Source organism: Podarcis bocagei (genome assembly GCF_964188305.1).
Source record: "Podarcis bocagei genome assembly, chromosome: 5".
NCBI lineage: Eukaryota > Metazoa > Chordata > Lepidosauria > Squamata > Lacertidae > Podarcis > Podarcis bocagei.
Genome location: NC_138129.1, coordinates 46,089,394 through 46,107,293, shown reverse-complemented (window position 1 = coordinate 46,107,293; position 17,900 = coordinate 46,089,394). Strand labels below are relative to the sequence as shown.

The 17,900-nt window shown below is 41.5% G+C and overlaps 1 protein-coding gene across 5 annotated transcripts in view; it reads left to right on the top strand.

The window, feature by feature from the left end:
• FOXP4 (forkhead box P4) overlaps positions 1-17,900 on the top strand; it is a 152,268-nt gene that overhangs the window by 78,297 nt on the left and 56,071 nt on the right. For all 5 annotated transcript variants that reach the window (XM_081195835.1, XM_081195836.1, XM_081195837.1 and 2 more), the window contains 2 exons: positions 11,178-11,300; positions 17,134-17,220. In XM_081195835.1, the coding sequence (XP_081051961.1) occupies positions 11,178-11,300; positions 17,134-17,220 (210 nt within the window). The remainder of the gene's footprint in view (positions 1-11,177; positions 11,301-17,133; positions 17,221-17,900) is intronic.

Here is a 17,900-nt window from a genome sequence, read left to right as displayed (position 1 = left end):
GAAGGAGTAGCAAGTTTGGAGCAAACTGCAGGAAATTGCTTTTCTTTTGTCTGCTGTGGCAGAGAGGGCACTGGTGTGGAAAAGTGTATTTTGCTGATTTGAACTTGAGTGAAATGGGTAATGAAGACAGATCAATACTGGCCCCTCTGCATTGCCTCACTGGAGGAAAAAGAGCTGCCTGTGTGTCTGCTGTGTAGCTGATTTCCCCCCACTTGGTCTTACTGCAGTTAGTTCTCTTGCACTCTTCCTGACAGAATTTTGTTCCTATGCGCTACACTCTGAACTGGTTTGCACATCACTTTAAGCCATAGTTTAAATTACGCTCGTTTAAAATGAACAAGCAACATGCGGGTGAAAAAGTCTCATTGGCTTACCATCATGGTTTGTCAAGAGAGAAACAAACCATGAGGCCTGGTTCACACATGAAAGCTAGCCAGCCTCTGGTTTGTTGCTTCCACGGCACATTGAAGAAAGTAGCTGGGAGGAGTGAAGTGTTGTCTTTTGAGCAGCACGCGCCATTGAACATTAATGTGACATGTGAACCAAGCCTCTTTCCCGCTTGAGCATTTCATCACTACTTGCTCTTGCTTTATGTGATTGATTTCAAGAAAATTTGAACTCGTTTTGAACAGATACTGTGTGGCAGCACTGTCCTCAGTCTAAAGTGCCCCTGCACGTAGGATAGGAGTCGCTTACACCAGGATGATAGGAAAACTTGGTACAGGTCTGATGCACAGCCTGACCTACACTAGCCTTAGGTCGGAGATCAGCAAAGGCAGATGCAACCTTAGAAGGCCATTAGGGTAAATAAAGTATCAGACATGACCTTGTTCCTAGTTTGTTTACCATCAAGGAATGTTAATGTACATTCTTAAGTGTTCTCTTCATCCCTTTTCTTTGAATCTTAGAGCTCTATGGGTTGCAAGAGACATAACATACATGTGTACAGTGGTACCTCGGGTTACATGCGCTTCAGGTTACATACGCTTCAGCTTACAGACTCCGCTAACCCAGAAATAGTGCTTCAGGTTAAAAACTTTGCTTCAGGATAAGAACAGAAATCGTGGTCCGGCAGCGTGGCAGCAGTAGGAGGCCCCATTAGCTAAAGTGGTGCTTCAGGTTAAGAACAGTTTCAGGTTAAGAATGGACCTCCCAAACGAATTAAGTAATTAACCCGAGGTCCCACTGTATATCATACTCTATTTGGAGTGATAACATGTGGTTTCATCTGAACACATTTCCTTGTGGAAAGTTCTTTCCCAAGAATTGTTAATAATATTTATGCATCTTGCTTCAAATTACAGAAGTTTATAATCGTGTTCTGTACAACTGTGTAGGTGTAATGTTGGACCTAAAGCTGTAGGCAGATCCCAGGGTAGGCCAATGGAATAAATTATGAATAGGACTAGATTGCTTGTTAACCTTATGCAGATTTAGAAAATCAGTCCAAAATCTATTCATGTGTGGAGTGTGGATTGGTATGTACCCATTACCACATTTTATTAGAGGGGGTCACCAACCTTTTGGGGGCAGGGGACTTATTTAGGTTCTTGAGAGAATTGCATGGGCACCAATTTGTCTGGCTGCTTCTCTCCTCCAGGTTACCTTTCCCCGCCGCCCAATAGACAGAGTGCATGTGCACACAAACACAAACATGCATTGGGTTGTATTCAAGAGAATGTTTTGTCAGTGCAAGGTTTTTCTTTGTGTAATGGGCCATTCTCCCCTCCCCCCAAAATCTAAGGGTTCTTCCAACTTTTAGATTTCCCATTGTGCAAATATTGACTACTGCCCATTATTTGCTTTTCCATGAGGTCCGGATAAAAATCAGATCCAGTAAAATTAAGTGATCCTCTTGAATTTGTGTCATTTTCCTTGGGGATTCCCCCCCCCTCAATATATATATATATATATCACCGTATAATTAAATCTTACATTGGTAAGCTGCACAGTATCACAGATCTGGTACTTGCAAGCATTATACAAACATTGATCCAAAGCATGGGTCCTCGTTTTGAGGGAAACCCTAGTAAAAGTTAGGAAGAACCGTGCTTTGAACTCACATTATTTTGCCATGTCAGAGGCTTTGCAGGCACTGGGGAAGGCTTCAGCAGTGTCATTGTTACAATGGGCACCACATGGCAACTCCAGGTAGGTGTATGGAGCAAGTTTTAGCTGTGTGTGAGCAGTTCCATCCCTGAACTTGCTCTTCTGACTACACCTGGTTTCTTTGCATCTGTTGCAGCTTGCTTGCTCTATCCAGATATCTTCACATAATAGCTGTTGTTTTACATTGGCACAGAATATTTATCTGTTGTTTTACACAGCAAAACAAGATTTCAAACATTGCGTCAAACCAAAATATGAGCAGTAGCATTCAGTATTCCAGTCATGCTCATTCGGTCATGTGATCCTTTCTCCCTCTGTTCCTCAAAGACAAATTGATATACTAGGTAGGGAATTGCCTTCTACCTTGAAGAATACTGTAACCTCTTTGACTCTTGGGATACTTTATCCAGCTTCAAGCAACAGGAGATTTCATCTAACACAGCCTTCAGCTGAAGTCTTGTGTTATGCTTCATTAATGACTCTTACCCTGATTTAGATGGCACATTCCCTCCAGGGTTGGTTCCTTCTTGCCATATTGCTGCTTTGGTACTGCAGTCTTATCTTAAGAACCTGTTCTGCCAAGTTCTGCTTTTTACTTATCTATTTTGAAATCACAACTAAGCGTCACTCAATGTGGTGAGTTTTCATCAGGAAACACACTTTCCACCACACACTGGCGATCCTTTTGCATTTCACTCCTAACTCTGGTATGGTGGGATTCCATTTAAGTAAGGCATCCTGGAAAAGCATCTCTCTTCAGATGCATTGTCAAAGCTTTGTTAGGGAGCCAGCGCTGTTAGTAAGCAGTTTTGTGGAATGGCAACTGGCCAACAAGTGAGTCACTGCCTGCCTTAGCTCACTGTCTGCCAGATGCCAGCTATGACACACGCACACCCACAAACCATTCTTGGAGAGAGAAATTCAGCCTCTCTGTCTACAGACACAATGCTTCTGTTGTTGGGAGTGCTAATATTCAGAGAACGGAGAAGAGTCTACAGTTCTTATGAAAGTAAAAAAGCAGGCTTGGGACAAGGAGTTAGTTGAAGTTTCTGTACTAGTTCAACTTTCATTTGTACCAGAATATTATTTTAATATTTCTTTCTTGTTGTGCTTGCAGTGTGCAAAGTCCTGAACTAACTGGTTGATGCTAAAGTGGTTGATGTTTCCTTTTAACATGAGTTTCCTATAATGTTTGTTGATTGTATGATTTCTATTAAATATTTGAAAGCTTATGCCCCAAATTAAAGTATCTTCTGCCCAGATGGCCCAATGCTTTGGGAGCTTTGTCTTCCTCCCAGAGTCTAATATGGTATATTGAAAGAATCCATGTGTTTAACGGTAGAAACAAATTCAAGCTTTCATGTTGTATGTTCAGATCATGTCAAAATTGCTGTCATGTTACTATGGCTGTGTGAGCCATTAAAACAGGCCTCTCACGCTTCCATTATCTTCAGATATGCCATCCTGCATGCTGTAGCTCAAGGTGTTGCTACTAAAGATATTTAGGGTGAGCAGGCTTAGCTTCCATTTTGATGGAAAAGTTGATTTTGGAGTCCCCAAGAAATGGACTGAAGCCTTTTGCCCCTTAATTGAAGCCCCTGCTCTTAGCCTATAGGTAACTTATTTATCCTTGTTCACACTGCTTGAGCTAGAAGGGAAAAGCAAAATAGCTGGATAGGGCAGTTATGGCTATCTAAAGTTATGGAGCCTATTGGTCTGTGTTAGTATTGGGGGGTTGCTTCAACAGATTTTAAATTCTGGATTGTTTCCATTATCAGGATCTTAGCATGCTTTTTTGTTTTTTTGTTTTGTTTTTGTTTTGTTTTTTTTGCTCCCCCCCAGGTTTAATAAACAACTTGAATACAAGCACATAAACTGAGGAATGGTGCTGCTGTTGCACAAGATGAGCTATAAACTTGTTGAACAGTCAGTCTGTCTTGTTTAAATCTCCAGACAATAGGTGTACACTAAGAGAGGAGATATAACAAGGAAACATTATGATTTGAAACCTCATTTTTAACAATGGTAATTTCCTGTTAGCACTGGACGCAGTTTTGCATCATTGCTTGTGTCAATAAGCAGAGTACATGTGTTAAGCTTATAACTTTGCAGGGCTGATATATTAAACCACTTTTCAGCATTTGATTAGGGCATATGTTTTCTGTAATGAGATGCAGCTACTGTGTTGACAATTCTTAGAATATTGGGTAGAAGATCTTGAGGGAGGTAGATGATAAGATGGTAGAACCCAGCCCTGGAAATGATGGTGCTACTTTTTTCACCATCTCATCTTAAACTAGGAAACAAGAAATCTGGAGGCCTCTTGAGTCCTAAGACTACTCCCATCTTATAAGAACCATTGCTCATGTATCTTTTATCTTCTTTCCTGCCCCTCTTCCTAAGGAGCCCCCACCATTCTCTGTGTCAGCTTAGCATTTTAAGAGAAAGGGGAAAGCGATTTGATGTAGACAAAGGTTTGTATGAAAATATAATTCTGCTTTGTTAGCAGCCATCACACTCTAAAAGGCACTGCTTTTGTTTTCTTGTAACGTTGTGAAAACCTCATGTCGGATCGAGAGCTGCGGCCCTCACGACTAATCGCCTCTCCTTTGTGTTTTTAGATTATAGGGGCAATTAGTGTTGTCAAAACCTCTGGCAAGTCTCTTTGCTCTTGACAGGGTGTCAGTCCGACGGGCGCGAAATGGAAGGTGTTATAACTCTCCGGTAATTAGAATGCCTCCGATTTTGAAAATGCCAGCCAACGTGTATCAAGCTGGATGCACGGTGTAGTGGTGGGGGTTGGTGGGGAAGGGAGTTCAGATGGGGGATGCAGATGAGCAATTAATTACAGGCTCTCATTCAGAGCACATTGCAGGCTGATGAACAGCAAAGGGAAATTAGCGTGATGCTTGTCTCCTAGTGAGTGGGCATCAACTCCATTCTTTCTCATTCTCCTGGTACTGCTGCCTGAGTTTCTATGTTGATTTTCATTGCTACTTGCATCTTGGAACACCCATTCCGTTGGTTAGACAAAGCACAAAATACTAGTAGCAATGTACATCAGTGAAATACAGGTTGCAGAGGCCATGGTTTTGCTATGATAACAAGGCTTTATATTAACTACTCCACTATAATTTAGTGGAATACCTCACCAATGGCTTTTCCATGTTGTGCTGCCAGTATTATATTTGGTTTTGCACAAGATTCTTTCAGGTGAATGTTGGAAGAACTTTGCAACTAACTGTGCTATTGATGGGACTAGAATCTCTGTCCAGCGTGAAGAAGGTTAGACAGTCTGGATTTTGTTAGGGAGGACCAAGGGTCTTACAGCTTTGCTTCATGGACTGATTCTGGTTAATGGTGCCTCTTTAGCAGTTTTGGAGCAAGCCCACAGCAGTTAATAATTAACTTTGTAAGTTGACTCAAAGTGACTTCTGGAATAACAAATGAAAATTTGGGCACCTCCCTCAAGCCAGCAACCTGAGTAAACAGATAAGACTTGCAACCTGCCCCAAAGGTCAGCAAGCTCCTGAATGCTTGAACCAACAGGACAGAAGGGGGGAGAAATTCCCTGGTAGAATTCCCTCTGCTCAGGTTCCTCCTCCTGAGTGTGGTATTAAACTCCTTGTAAAACTAAAGGTAAGATTGCCCTCCAGGTCGTCACACTTGCCAGATTGATGGTAGGTTTGATCTGCTTCATGTGACAAACTGCAGCCTTTTCCATCCACTGCAGTATCTTCATTGAGTTGTTCGATTTCAAACTGGGATGGAGGGGAGAGTGCATCCCTGACAAGGGACACAAGAGGGATGAGAGTTTCAGATTGCATTAGCTGTATCCTGGAGGGACGGGAACAGATGTTTTGAATGCACCCCAAATTTGAACTATTTCTGGACATTCTTTGTTCTTTCACAACAGTGCACTAGAGTGCTTATCCTAACTGGAAAGTTTATTTTCTCTACTTAAGAGAAAGGCATGGATGAAATGAAGCAATCATTTGCATTCCCCGATTAATTTGATTAAAGTGATTTAGATGCCCCTTTTCCTTTGCTCAGAGTGGCTTACAAAGCGGATGTATCTTTCCTCTCTTGCTGAAGACAGAAGGAGGAACATCCTCTAACTTCAGCTGGGAGGTCATTTCTTAGTTTCAGTGGCAACTGGGATAAAGGTCCTGGTCTTGGAAACCAATAGTCATTCTTCACAAAGTGAAGGCTCGTGGAGCAGGACATGATCTGACAAGGTGTGTGTGTCTCTATGTGTGACTGTCATATAATTTCAATTACTCCCCGCATAGCCTAGCTCTAGTGAGTCCTTCATCATCTTGCACCTTCCGGGAACCATCTCTTCCCTTTGTATACAATTCAGTACTTGGAGCATTAACTCTAAATGGTGCCTTTATTCTCCAAGACAGGGGTTCCAAAACTATGGTCCATAGACCACCAGTGGTCTGCGAGCTTCATTCAGGTGGTCTGCAGCATGTTTGTGGATTTATGGTTGAAGATAGGAGAGAGCATATCCATCACATTAAAAATATTTATTTTTAATTGCTTCTTTTACTTCTTTTATTGTATAACCATATGAATTCCATGGAATACAATAGAATGCAATATATAAGAAATAAAACAAGCAATAAAAATGCAATACAGCATCTCGTGCAACAATTGGAACAACAGCAGAAAAATCATTAAGTGATCCTCCAAGACCTTCAGCAATTTTCAGTTGTGCCATGTGGGGTGCTGGTGGTCAGGGAACCACTACTATATTAAGAATATTCCCAGTAATAGAGAATCTGCAGGCCTTTTGCAGATAGAAAAGACCCAGAAAACTTTATTTAGCTTGAAAAACTTGTATGCTAGTGAGAGTGGAATGCCTGCTCCAGAGAGCCCTCCATGCAGGAATTTCATTCCTAAGAAAATTGTGTATTATAATAGTCAAGCCTGTAAATTTTGTCAGTTGGTTCTGAAACTGAAAGTTGGTTCTATTGTCACTATTTACACAACAGAGTTCTTCATCTGTGGTGCTGAGAAAATGTGGGTATTCTTAAAATGCTCTTTGCAGTGAAGCCTGATGAATGTTCTTCTAACACCTTTGCCATCTTCCCAGTGCTTGTCCAGTTGATTTCCTGCTTCTGATGCAAATTTCACTGCATGGACATACAGTTCATCACTGTGTGTGCGTGTGTGTGTGCGCGTGTGTGTGTGTGTGTGTGTCAGTGTTCAGATTTTTTTTGTGTTTTACCTTACACCAAAGGTTTTCCATGCAGGAATTGCATGACAGTTGAAGCAACCTTCACTCTGAGAATAAGGTGTGATTATTGTTCTTATTACTGCTGCTGCTGCCACTATTGCTATCATAGCAAAAATATTTAATATGCCACATTATTCAAAAAGGTGCACTGAATCCCTAAGGGATATGTAGCTTGCAGACTGGTGTTTCTGTGCACTTGTTAACCCATCCCCAGGAACATCAATTTAAAATATGTACTGACAGTTATTCAAGTAGAGCTCATCTCTTTAATACACCCTTCGTGAACCTCTCTTTCCACACTTTCCACACCTGCACAATCTGCACCTTAAACACACTTCACCCCCATTGATTTCTTGTAGGCTCTTGCATCTTTCCTGGTCGTCTTCCACTCACTTCAAGCCAGGAGGTGTGTGGAGTGATCCAATTGTGACCCCATGATCATGTGATTATTAAACCAGTCAATCAATTCCTGCCTAGATGGACTTCTTTCCACTACTACTTTCCTTGTATGTATGGAGGTATGATAGGCAAAGTAGTCTTAGAAGGAAGGTGGAGTAACTTGCTCACTACATTTATTCTCTCTTCCTAACAAGAGCACACTAATTTGTCACCTTATCTCTGCCCCCACCCAATTGAAACCTAGATGTTCCTCACATGGTAGACCAAAGAAATTATAGGATAGGTGTGGTCAGTTCATTCTATGAGGGAATGCCATGCAAAACTCCTCTATGTCCATATTATTTTCTTTCCATTCTTGTTCAACACTAAAGCATTGAACTGAAAATAGAGGAACCTGCAGCAAAGAAGTACCATGAGTTTTAGGGATTGGGAATAAGCAGTACATGGAATAAGCAGTATATGGCACCCAGCTTTTATATTTTGTTATCTATGAAGCTAGAAATTGCTGCCTCTGTCCATAGCTAGTGTGTGAAGGTTGTGATTAGATGGATGAGGCTTAATTAATGAACTGAGGCTTAATCGAGGTAAGACAAAAAGTGATGCTGATGGGAATTGGAGTGGCAGGTTTTCCTGTTGTGCTGTAGGACTCTTAGAGCAGGGATGCAGGCTGCTGCGTTCCTGGGTCAGTCAGACCTACTATGTCTATGATACACTGGCTGTACTTGTTTCTAGATGGTAAGAACCATTATCTGTCCCTTTGTTACTTCAGATAATAACAAAGACTGTGTTTGGTCTATATAGGTCTGTCCTTTCAGGCTGTTTGAAAGCTGTAACTAGTGTGGAATGCTTTGGCCTAGCTGCAAGTGAGTGTAGGCATGGAAACATTCCTGCATTTGGTTCTGAGGCAATTACAGTGGCTGCCAGTGAGTCTCCAAACCCAATTCTAGCTGTTTTTATTGACCTATATCAGGGATGGTCCAAAGTGCAACCCAAGGGCCACTTCAAGCCTCTTTTGGTGCCCCTCTGGGCGTCTTTTGGCGCCCCTCAGCAACATTTGACACCTTCCCCCTACAGCCCTTGAGATGCCTCCCCAAAGCTGGGTAAGCAAAGTGCTGGGCTTGAGGAAGGAGGTGCGATGGCTCTGACAGGGTCCTAGAGTCCAGCCTTCTTCCCAAAGCCTAGTTAGGGCCTTCCCAGCTTTGGGAAGGAGATGGCAGGGGGCTCTAGGAGCCTCACACCTCCTCCCCAAAGCCTGCTGCCTTGCTTAGCTAGCTTTGGGAAGGCAACGTGAGGGCTGGGTGTGTGTGTCAGATTTTGGCCTTCTTCTCCCCACTCTTCAAGCAGCAAGGCAGTGTGCGGCCTGTGTTTTCTGTGCCAAAGTACTCTTGTGGCCCACTTGGTATGAAAGTTGGACCACCACGACCTATATATAGCCATTCACAGCCTCCTTATCTCACAGGTGAAGTTATCTGGGGTACAAAGAAGCAGTTATTTAAAGTCATTGAATGTAGAAGTGAGAATTGTGTTGTAGTCTGGAGTGTAAGGAAGAAAAAAATTATGCTGATTATTTTTTGTTAGATTTGGTTTTCATTGTACTTCTGTATTAAATACGTTGTGAGATGCCTTGAACAAATGTGAAAAGGCCAAATACAAATGCTTTAAATAGCAGTTTGACACCACTCATATTTATCAACCTGATTCTACACCAATTTTTTTCTGAGCTATGAGAAAATACCTAGAATAGTGGTTTGTGGTCTGTGGATCTCTTAATGGTGGTTTGCAGAGAGCAGGCCATTTTCACCAGAGTTCTTCTGACTTTTGGTTTCCATTTTCAGCCTTGAGTGAAAAGGTGTGCCTTTAGAACAGTGGTGTCCAAACTTTTTTTCAAAGAGGACCAGATCTGATGAAGTGAAGGGCCGTGAGGGCCGACCAAAGTTGTTAACCTTTTTTAGGATTGAAGTTGAGCTTTTTTTTTTTTAAGGGCCACATTAGGCCCCCCCAATGGACTTTGAACATGCCTGCTTTGGAATATCTCCAGGAGTTACATTGAATTGTGTAAGCAGCTGCATTAAGGCCATACAAATGTAAATTTTTGAACTCAGAAGAACTCCTGAGATTAGAGCAGGGGTTAGCAACCTTTTTCAGCTGTGGGCCAGTCCACCGTCCATCAGAGCATGTGGGGGGCCGGACTACATTTTGAAGAAAAAGAAATGAACGAATTCTTATGCTCCACAAATAACCCAGAGATGCGTTTTAAATAAAAGGACACATTCAGGCGATTGGACCACACCCGGCCCATGGGCCTTAGGTTGCCTACCCCTGGATTAGAGCCTTTGTTATGTACAGAATGCTAAGAATCATTATGACCCTCAACATCCTCACAGAACTTCTGTTCTTCAAAACTACTGATTTAAGGAGATGCTGGGAAGGCCATGCCAGTAAAGTAAGTGGTGTGTGTGTGTGTTGGGCAAACTTCTCACCTGCTCACCTTGGCCTGACTTTTTCCAGAAATAAATTGATAACCCTAATCTCCCTAATCCCCAAAGCACTCTCCTAATTTCCCCAAGCACCTTCATTCCCTTCCTTATGATCAACCTTTGAGTTCCTTCTTCAAGTTTCCCTTCCAAGAGGGGTTCAAAAAAGTAGTGACAAGGAAATGGATCTTTCATAGCAGTGCATACCACAGCAATAATAACCTTTCAGGAGCTCTTCTCGTTGTGAGACACTTGTGGGTGAGCTGAGAGTTTGTTTGGACCCTGGGTGAGATCTTTGTATCAATGTAACATTTTTATATGTAACTGTGTATTTTTGTAATACTTTTGTTTAAGTTGTCTGCTGTTGCTTTCATTTTCTGTACACTGCTTAGAGATACTTTATATTAAGGGGCATAGAAGTGAAGTAAATCATATCACCATCATCATCTACAAGCAATAGGTTTTTTTCAAAGGCAAAGAAGTGGTATTATGGAGCCATCAGTGCTCAAGGTGTCTGTGTTTGTTTCAGTCTAACCTCAAGTTCAAAACTAGTTCAAGTTCTACAATATTTTGTACTGTGTTAAATTACCTGTAGAAAGTGAAGCAACGGAATTAGGGTGTCTGACAAATGATTTATTTATCTTTGTGGTCTTAAGATCAGCTTTTGCCCTGGACTTGCCTTACTGTGTTTGGTCTGTCGTGGGTAATAGTTGTAGGATTGGACAGACCAGTTTATCTCAGCTCTAAGGTCGTGTCCTTGTGAAGTTTTGAGAGGGCATGTGCCGGGAGCCAGTCGGCCTGGCAGTACTTGTAAGTGTAACAAGCATCTTGCTCTTGCCCACATGCCAGGAACAATCAATGTAGCTGTACCTTCTTTCCCTGTTCTCCTACCTACACCCTTTCATTTGGGTATAGCATATGCCATCATCCACTGTCCTTTGTTTCTGCAGGTTCCAGTGTCTGTGGCCATGATGTCTCCTCAGATGATCACCCCACAGCAGATGCAACAAATCCTGTCTCCTCCTCAGCTCCAAGCTCTGCTGCAGCAGCAGCAAGCAATTATGCTGCAACAGGTAAGACAGCCTGTGTTTGAGTGGCCTTCTTGTGACAGACATTTCATGTGATTTCAGAGGACCGACCTTTGTGTCTCTACATTTCTCGCATGCAAATATAACGTGTTTTCTGTTTGTAAATTCCAAGATGAGGCACTGATATTCTACACTGATGTCCTGAGGCAGAGAGATACTTACTTACCCAGGGTTGTTTGATGTGTCCTTGCTTAGGTGCAATGCGAGTCCTGGACAGCCACGTTCTACACTTTCTACTGTACGAACTTATCCTCGCCCATGTCCTTTGCCTCTCAATATGGTTTGGCCACAAATATCTAGGCTAGCTGAAATTGTTTTAGTTTCCCCTTTGTAAATGGCAGCTCTTTTTTGAGAGGGGCTTGAATTGCCCTCCCAATGAACAGTTTAAAGATTGCTGTATCATAGGGGTCTCTCTCCAAAAAACATTAACAAAACTCTCTAGGTTTTTCTTCTTCTTCATGCTTTATTAGACCAGTGCTAGTATAGTGAAGAGTTTGTCCCCATCAAATGGATTTGGGAGTCAGGTCTTGTTGCAAGGTGGTGAGGTGTGGGTGTGTGCTTGTGTGGGGAGGGAATTTCTTTTCCCCGGCAACAAAATCGCACAGATTCATTGCTAATGCAACATTGTTAGTCTTCTCCTGCTCTGCCTTGGGAAATGTCTGGATATCTTATGACAACTGAATAATCATAATTGTACATTGCTTTGCAATGAGATTAGAGTCTAGAAAGGCCCTTGTTCCATTTTTGCCTCTTCCCCCCTGCTTTAGCTGTTCCCGTGAAATATTAAGAGCATTAACTATGAATAATTGCAGCAAGTTTGAAATAGTAAGTTGGATGTGTATGCCATTCTAATTAGTAATGAGTCAAAGTATTTGGCCTTTGGTTTTTGAAAATTTTGGGGGTTGGGGCAGAAGTGATCCTTGAAGATTGGATTGATGTTCAGGTGCAGGTGAATTTCAGAATTCTTCAAATTGCCTTAAAAACAAGATGTCAAGGTTTTCTTTTTCTAACAACACAAAGCTTTGCCAGCTGTTCAAGTGGTGGCTTGGCTGCTCTGGTTGTATTACTGGGATGGAATGCCTCATGGAAATAATACTGTATCTTGATGTAACATCTTTCTTGGGGGGCGGGTTGGGGGAGCCATTCATCTGTTGTGTAGCATTTGTTTCCAGGGACATTTTGTGCCAGGGATACACCCAGAGCATCAGGCTGCTTTTCAAAGTAGCTACAAGGCTTTTTCAAAATAATAAAAATCAAAATAAACTCTCCCAACAACCACATTATATTTAAGGTAAGATGAAAATTCTTGAGTTTAGTCTGCATCCTGGAAAGTTGCCAAATATCTCCATAAACACTTTCATGGAGAATGGACAGTTCTGCAGATGTGAAGATTGCGGAATATTCAACCAGCCCTTAATTCAAATATTCCTTGTGTTAAAAAACTTGGCACCCAAATCAAGGATGTATCAAGAGTGTTTGGTTGGTGCCCTGCAAATTAAACTTTTGTTATCTGAACGTGGGCTTGTAGTTGAGCTCTCTCCTTGCTAACCATGAGCTACTGGAAGGAATTTTTTTATTTTGAGCAAAGACCTAGTTTGGCTTTTTGTAATGTGTTGACCAGGTCAATGAGAAATTTAAGAAGATAAGATGAATTAAGGGTGCTCTTATCCAACTAAATAAATTAAGGTGCTCTCACCACTAGGAATTACTTTGTAGCTGCACATAACTGGACAAGCTTATTCCATTTAAGAGATGTATTTTGACCTAACGCTTTGTCTAGCTGTTCCTCTTTGCAGCTCTGAACCACATTTGCTTGCCCCCTAGTTTGGATTTGAGTGTTTGAATAAAAAGTCAGCCTTAGCAGCTTGATCTGGTACTTTTACAGACAGACAGACTTTCTTTGGCAAAAGGAAAATGCTTTCTCTCTCAGTTACGAAATAGTTAGAAGAAGGGAGGAGATAATAAAATCCCCCAACAAAACACAACTGTTTTGATAAACACTTTCTCTAGGGAGGGGGAATGAACAAGAAAAAACAGCATCCTCCACACCCTTCTTCCTGCCTTCAGTACCTGTTTACTTCATACAAGCTGATAAGAAGTCAAGGTTGGCCCCAGGGAAAGAACAAAGGGTAAACACTAACTTGGGTGGGGTCCTTCCTTCTCTGAGCCTCTTTGGAGCCAGATAGAGAAACATGTTTGACTGCAAATTAAACAGCCTAGGCCGGAATAGCTGGCATTCTCCACAAGAAGAAAACCAAACATCACACCTCTCACCTCTTGACCCAATGTTCTCAGAATCCCATACAGAGACCAGGTTTTGATTGGCTTTTGGGTAAACAGGGAGGCTTTCCAAACCTGTTCAGCAGACATAAAGAGAAAAGTTTCTGCTGTCAGCACTGTCAACTACAAGCTGATAAGGACTTTCCCAGAATCCCCAGGGGCATTCCTCAGGAGCCAGCTTTTTTCCCTAGTGTTGAAGAACCTGTGTCGACCTCTCCTGTGGTTCTGGCCCCCTCCTGTGGAAAACAAACCAAATTTGTAGATTTAGAAGGGCACAGTATATTAAATTAGAATTGGCATCCCTTTGAAAATCCCTGTATAATACCACTCAGCACACAATGAGCATTACCCTTTATCCAGGAATCTTAGGTCACATTGTAGAGTATTAAGTGTTTATGTGCAGTATATACTGGCATGCCTGTTTCATAGATAGCAGAACAGAGACGCTAAGTAGAAGTGAGTTATGATACCCCAGAGCCCCAATCATATGTACCATTTAAAAGCCGCACTCTCATTTTCAGGTTTTTGAGGTGTAATTTTTTTTAGGAAAAAAATAAATTGTACTTTTAGGATTATTATTATTTTTTTTTTTTTTTTTGCATTTTTATGTAATAAACCCAAACTTTTGCTTCTTATAGCCCATGTCCAGGACATCCAGAAACAAGGGCAAGTATTTTTAGGGCAGGGCAATTTATTTTCCTAAGATTAAAATAAAATGTATGTTTGTGAGTATTTACAATTTAAGAACTGAGCAGCTTGCAAAGAGTACACCATACATAGTATACAAATGTAACCAAGCCTTACTACATGCCATTGCATTAGCTTGCATTCATCCCTTGCTAGATTGTAAGCATCTTGGAGGCAGAGACATACGAGTGCCAAGTGCCTTTGGCATGCTATAAATTGCTCTTTTCACTCCCTGCTGATCTTCAAACAGGAGACAAAGATCTGGTGTGTTTTTTTAGAGAGCCTTTGAAACTCTGAGTTTGGCAGACACAAAATTTGGCTTGCTTTATTAATTTAATGTATTGATTTCTGAGTTTGTTCTGCCGTTTTGTTTACTTTTTGTATTATGGATTTTAAAATTTGTTACAGCTTGTCTTTAGGCTTAAAGACACAATGCTAATGTTTTAAAAAGGAAAATAGGTAACAGTTTCACCTTTTTGTTTCTGATGTGACTGTAAAACATACTTTGGCTATTTTGACTTTCTTCTGTAACATTATTATTCACTTGTAATATTTGCATGCAAATTGTGCAAGGGGAGCTTGGAGAAACTGCATGTGTGAAACTGCACTTAGAAAGTACTTAACATACAATGATTAAACCAACTGAACAGGCTGAGCATGAAGGAAATCTTTAGAGTTGGGGTGCTAAACAGCTCAGGACAAGGACTGCCCCTCTGCATGTGAATTGACCTAGACCCTGTGATCATCATCTGAGGTCCTTCTTCATGTGCCTCTACCATGAGAGGCCTAGAGGAGACAACACAAGAGCAGACCTCCCAATTTGTGGAATACCCAGGGGGACTCACCTGGCACCATCATAACATATCTTTAGGCATTAGGCAAAAACTTTGCTCTATAACCAGGCCTTTTGCTTTTAACTATCTGTGGTCTTTTAGAAGTGGGCAAGTTGTTTTTATTGTATTTCTTTCCCCCCTTTTTGTTTTAATTATCTATGTGCGGGGTGGTGGTGGTGGTAGTGTCTGTCTGTGTCTTTGGTTCTAAGTTGCTTTGGGTTACCCTGGACAAGATAAAATGACTAACAAATTTAATGATGGTGATGATGATGATGACAGTGATGATGACAGTGATGATGAAGCAGTACAATGCATAACCAAATAACAGACAAATTGCTTGATATAGTAAGATAAATATATGTCTGTTTCAAATGAAGTAAGCTCCTTCAACTCTAAACCAGTTAGTCTCTGGTTGTACTGGACACGAAAATACGCAGTTTCCTATCTCTCCCTCTTTCCCATTTATCTCGCCCCAGATGGTGTAGTGATGGACAGGAAGAGGTTACAGCCTGGAGCTCATGTAATTCAGTCTGTTGAATCATATTCTTTCAGTTCTGGGAATTCTCCTTTAAATTTTTACATGTATTTGCCACACCTTTTAGAAAAATATTACATTTGGCTATCTGTTTCCATTGCAAGAATCTTTGGAGGAAATAATTTCCCTGTCTTCTTTCCTTGTTTTTTTCTTTCCCCTGTAAACAAAAGATTTGCATAAGCAGGAAGGTGACCTGCACAACCACCAGATTCTGCTGTTCTACAAATGATGATTTAACATCAAACCTTGTGGAGTTAAGCATGCCTTACTCTGGGTGTTGCTGGCATGGAAGAAAGAGCCTAGTTTAAATGGCTCGCATTTTAAAACCCACAATTCTCAGGAGTTTTTGAATCTCCCAGCATTCCAATGCAATACTTGCGAATAATGTCACAATCCTTAGCCGCATGATATCAATCTAGTGTGAAGTGCTGGGGAAACCGAAGTAATTTTACAAGTGCCAGTGTAATCCAGTTCACAGAGCAAGAGAGAGATATTAGTGGAATACTGGGTTTCTTAAACAAGTTAATTTCTCAACCTCTATTTGAATTCATAAAATGGGAGTGCCAGTGAGCTTCAAATGATCTTCGTGAGGATGGATGAGCTGTAAAGAAAATTGTTATACTAAAAGTACAACAGAAATAAATAGCTTTCTTCCACAGACTCCTTATGTGATCCTGTTCAAATCACCTGCTTCTTGGGGGCTATTGTAAATAATGCCAAACATATATGTAACACCTTGTCAATGTGCTAACACCGGCATAGGCAACCTTCGGCCCTCCGGATGTTTTGGCCTACAACTCCCATGATCCCTAGCTAACAGGACCAGTGGTCAGGGATGATGGGAATTGTAGTCCAAAGGGCCAAAGGTTGCCTATGCCTGTGCTAACATCTTAGGAAATGGTGAGGCCCAGATATGTAATGATATGTAACTCTCAATCACTCTGCCCTTTTTTAAATCAAACACTGACCTCATTCACATATTGCTTTAAATCATAGTTAAGCAAAACTAGAGTTTTAAGGTGAAAGTTCAGTGTGCTGGGGTATGGTACTGAAATGGTGGGCGTTTCACTCCTACCCCACTCTGCCACCATGCTCCAGGAGCTAAGCCATGGTTTGGCCAAGTGTTAGAGTCTGAACCCAGGCTCACGATTTCTTTCTTTCCAAACAAGCCAGGGGCTGTAAGCAAGGTTTGTTCTTAGCTTCCTGCTTGTGGTTTATTTGGGAAAACAGGAGCGGGGAAGGAGTGACGCACCTTCAATTTCAGCAGTGTGCATGAGCAACAGTGGGTAACCTTTGGTGCTCCAGATATTGCTGAACTACAATAAGCCCCAGCAAGCATGCCCGGTGGCCCAGTAGGTGTTGTAGTAATTTAGCAACATTTGGAAGACCACAGGTTCTCCACCCCTGGTTTAAAGTGATGTGCAAGCAAACAACTAATGGTCTCATTTCCTCTCTATATTCTTCCCTCATGCCTCTTCCTCAGCTGCAGGAATACTACAAGAAGCAGCAGGAGCAACTTCATCTGCAGCTACTGACTCAGCAGCAAGCTGGAAAGCAGCAAGCCAAAGAGGTGAGTTTGGCCTCTGTGTACAGAAATGCACTGCTGTTTGCATGAACACTTCTGCAGAAAAGTGAGTTCAACTTGTTTATAAGGGGGGGGGGGCAACTTCAGAAATGTCTTCTGGGAATGGTAGATGAGTGGTGCATTATTCCTTCTTTAAAAGAACAGACTGGTCAATTGTGTAACTTCCTATGGGGGGGGACAGACTGTCCTTCCTTATTCTATGAAACAAGCTAAATTTTACTATGCTTTAAAAAAGACTTACTTTTTTAAAAAAGAAGTAAATTATCCTGGATCCCCAGTAATTGTCTGGGAACCTGTTGCTTGTTCAAGACACTTATCTGCAACTGCAAACATATGATTTTCACTTCAGGAATCAAAAATCATAGATATTTGCTGCATCCCTGCTATTAGCACTCCTGCCAGAATCAACATCATAATACTGAGTGCTGTGAAAGCATTCTTTGGCAGTTGTGCTGCTGCCTTGAAAGCACACGTTGCAGTGTATGATAACCTGGAAAATCTGATTTGCTTGTCACAATAGCAGAACTTATTTCTGGGCTACCTGTTAGTTCTAGGGAATAATAGAGTTTCCAGGATTCAAATGTCCATATCTCAAACCCTTCTTAACCCTTCTCCAATGAATTTCTTCAGCTTTATATTTGCATAGTTAATTGTGTTGTGATTGG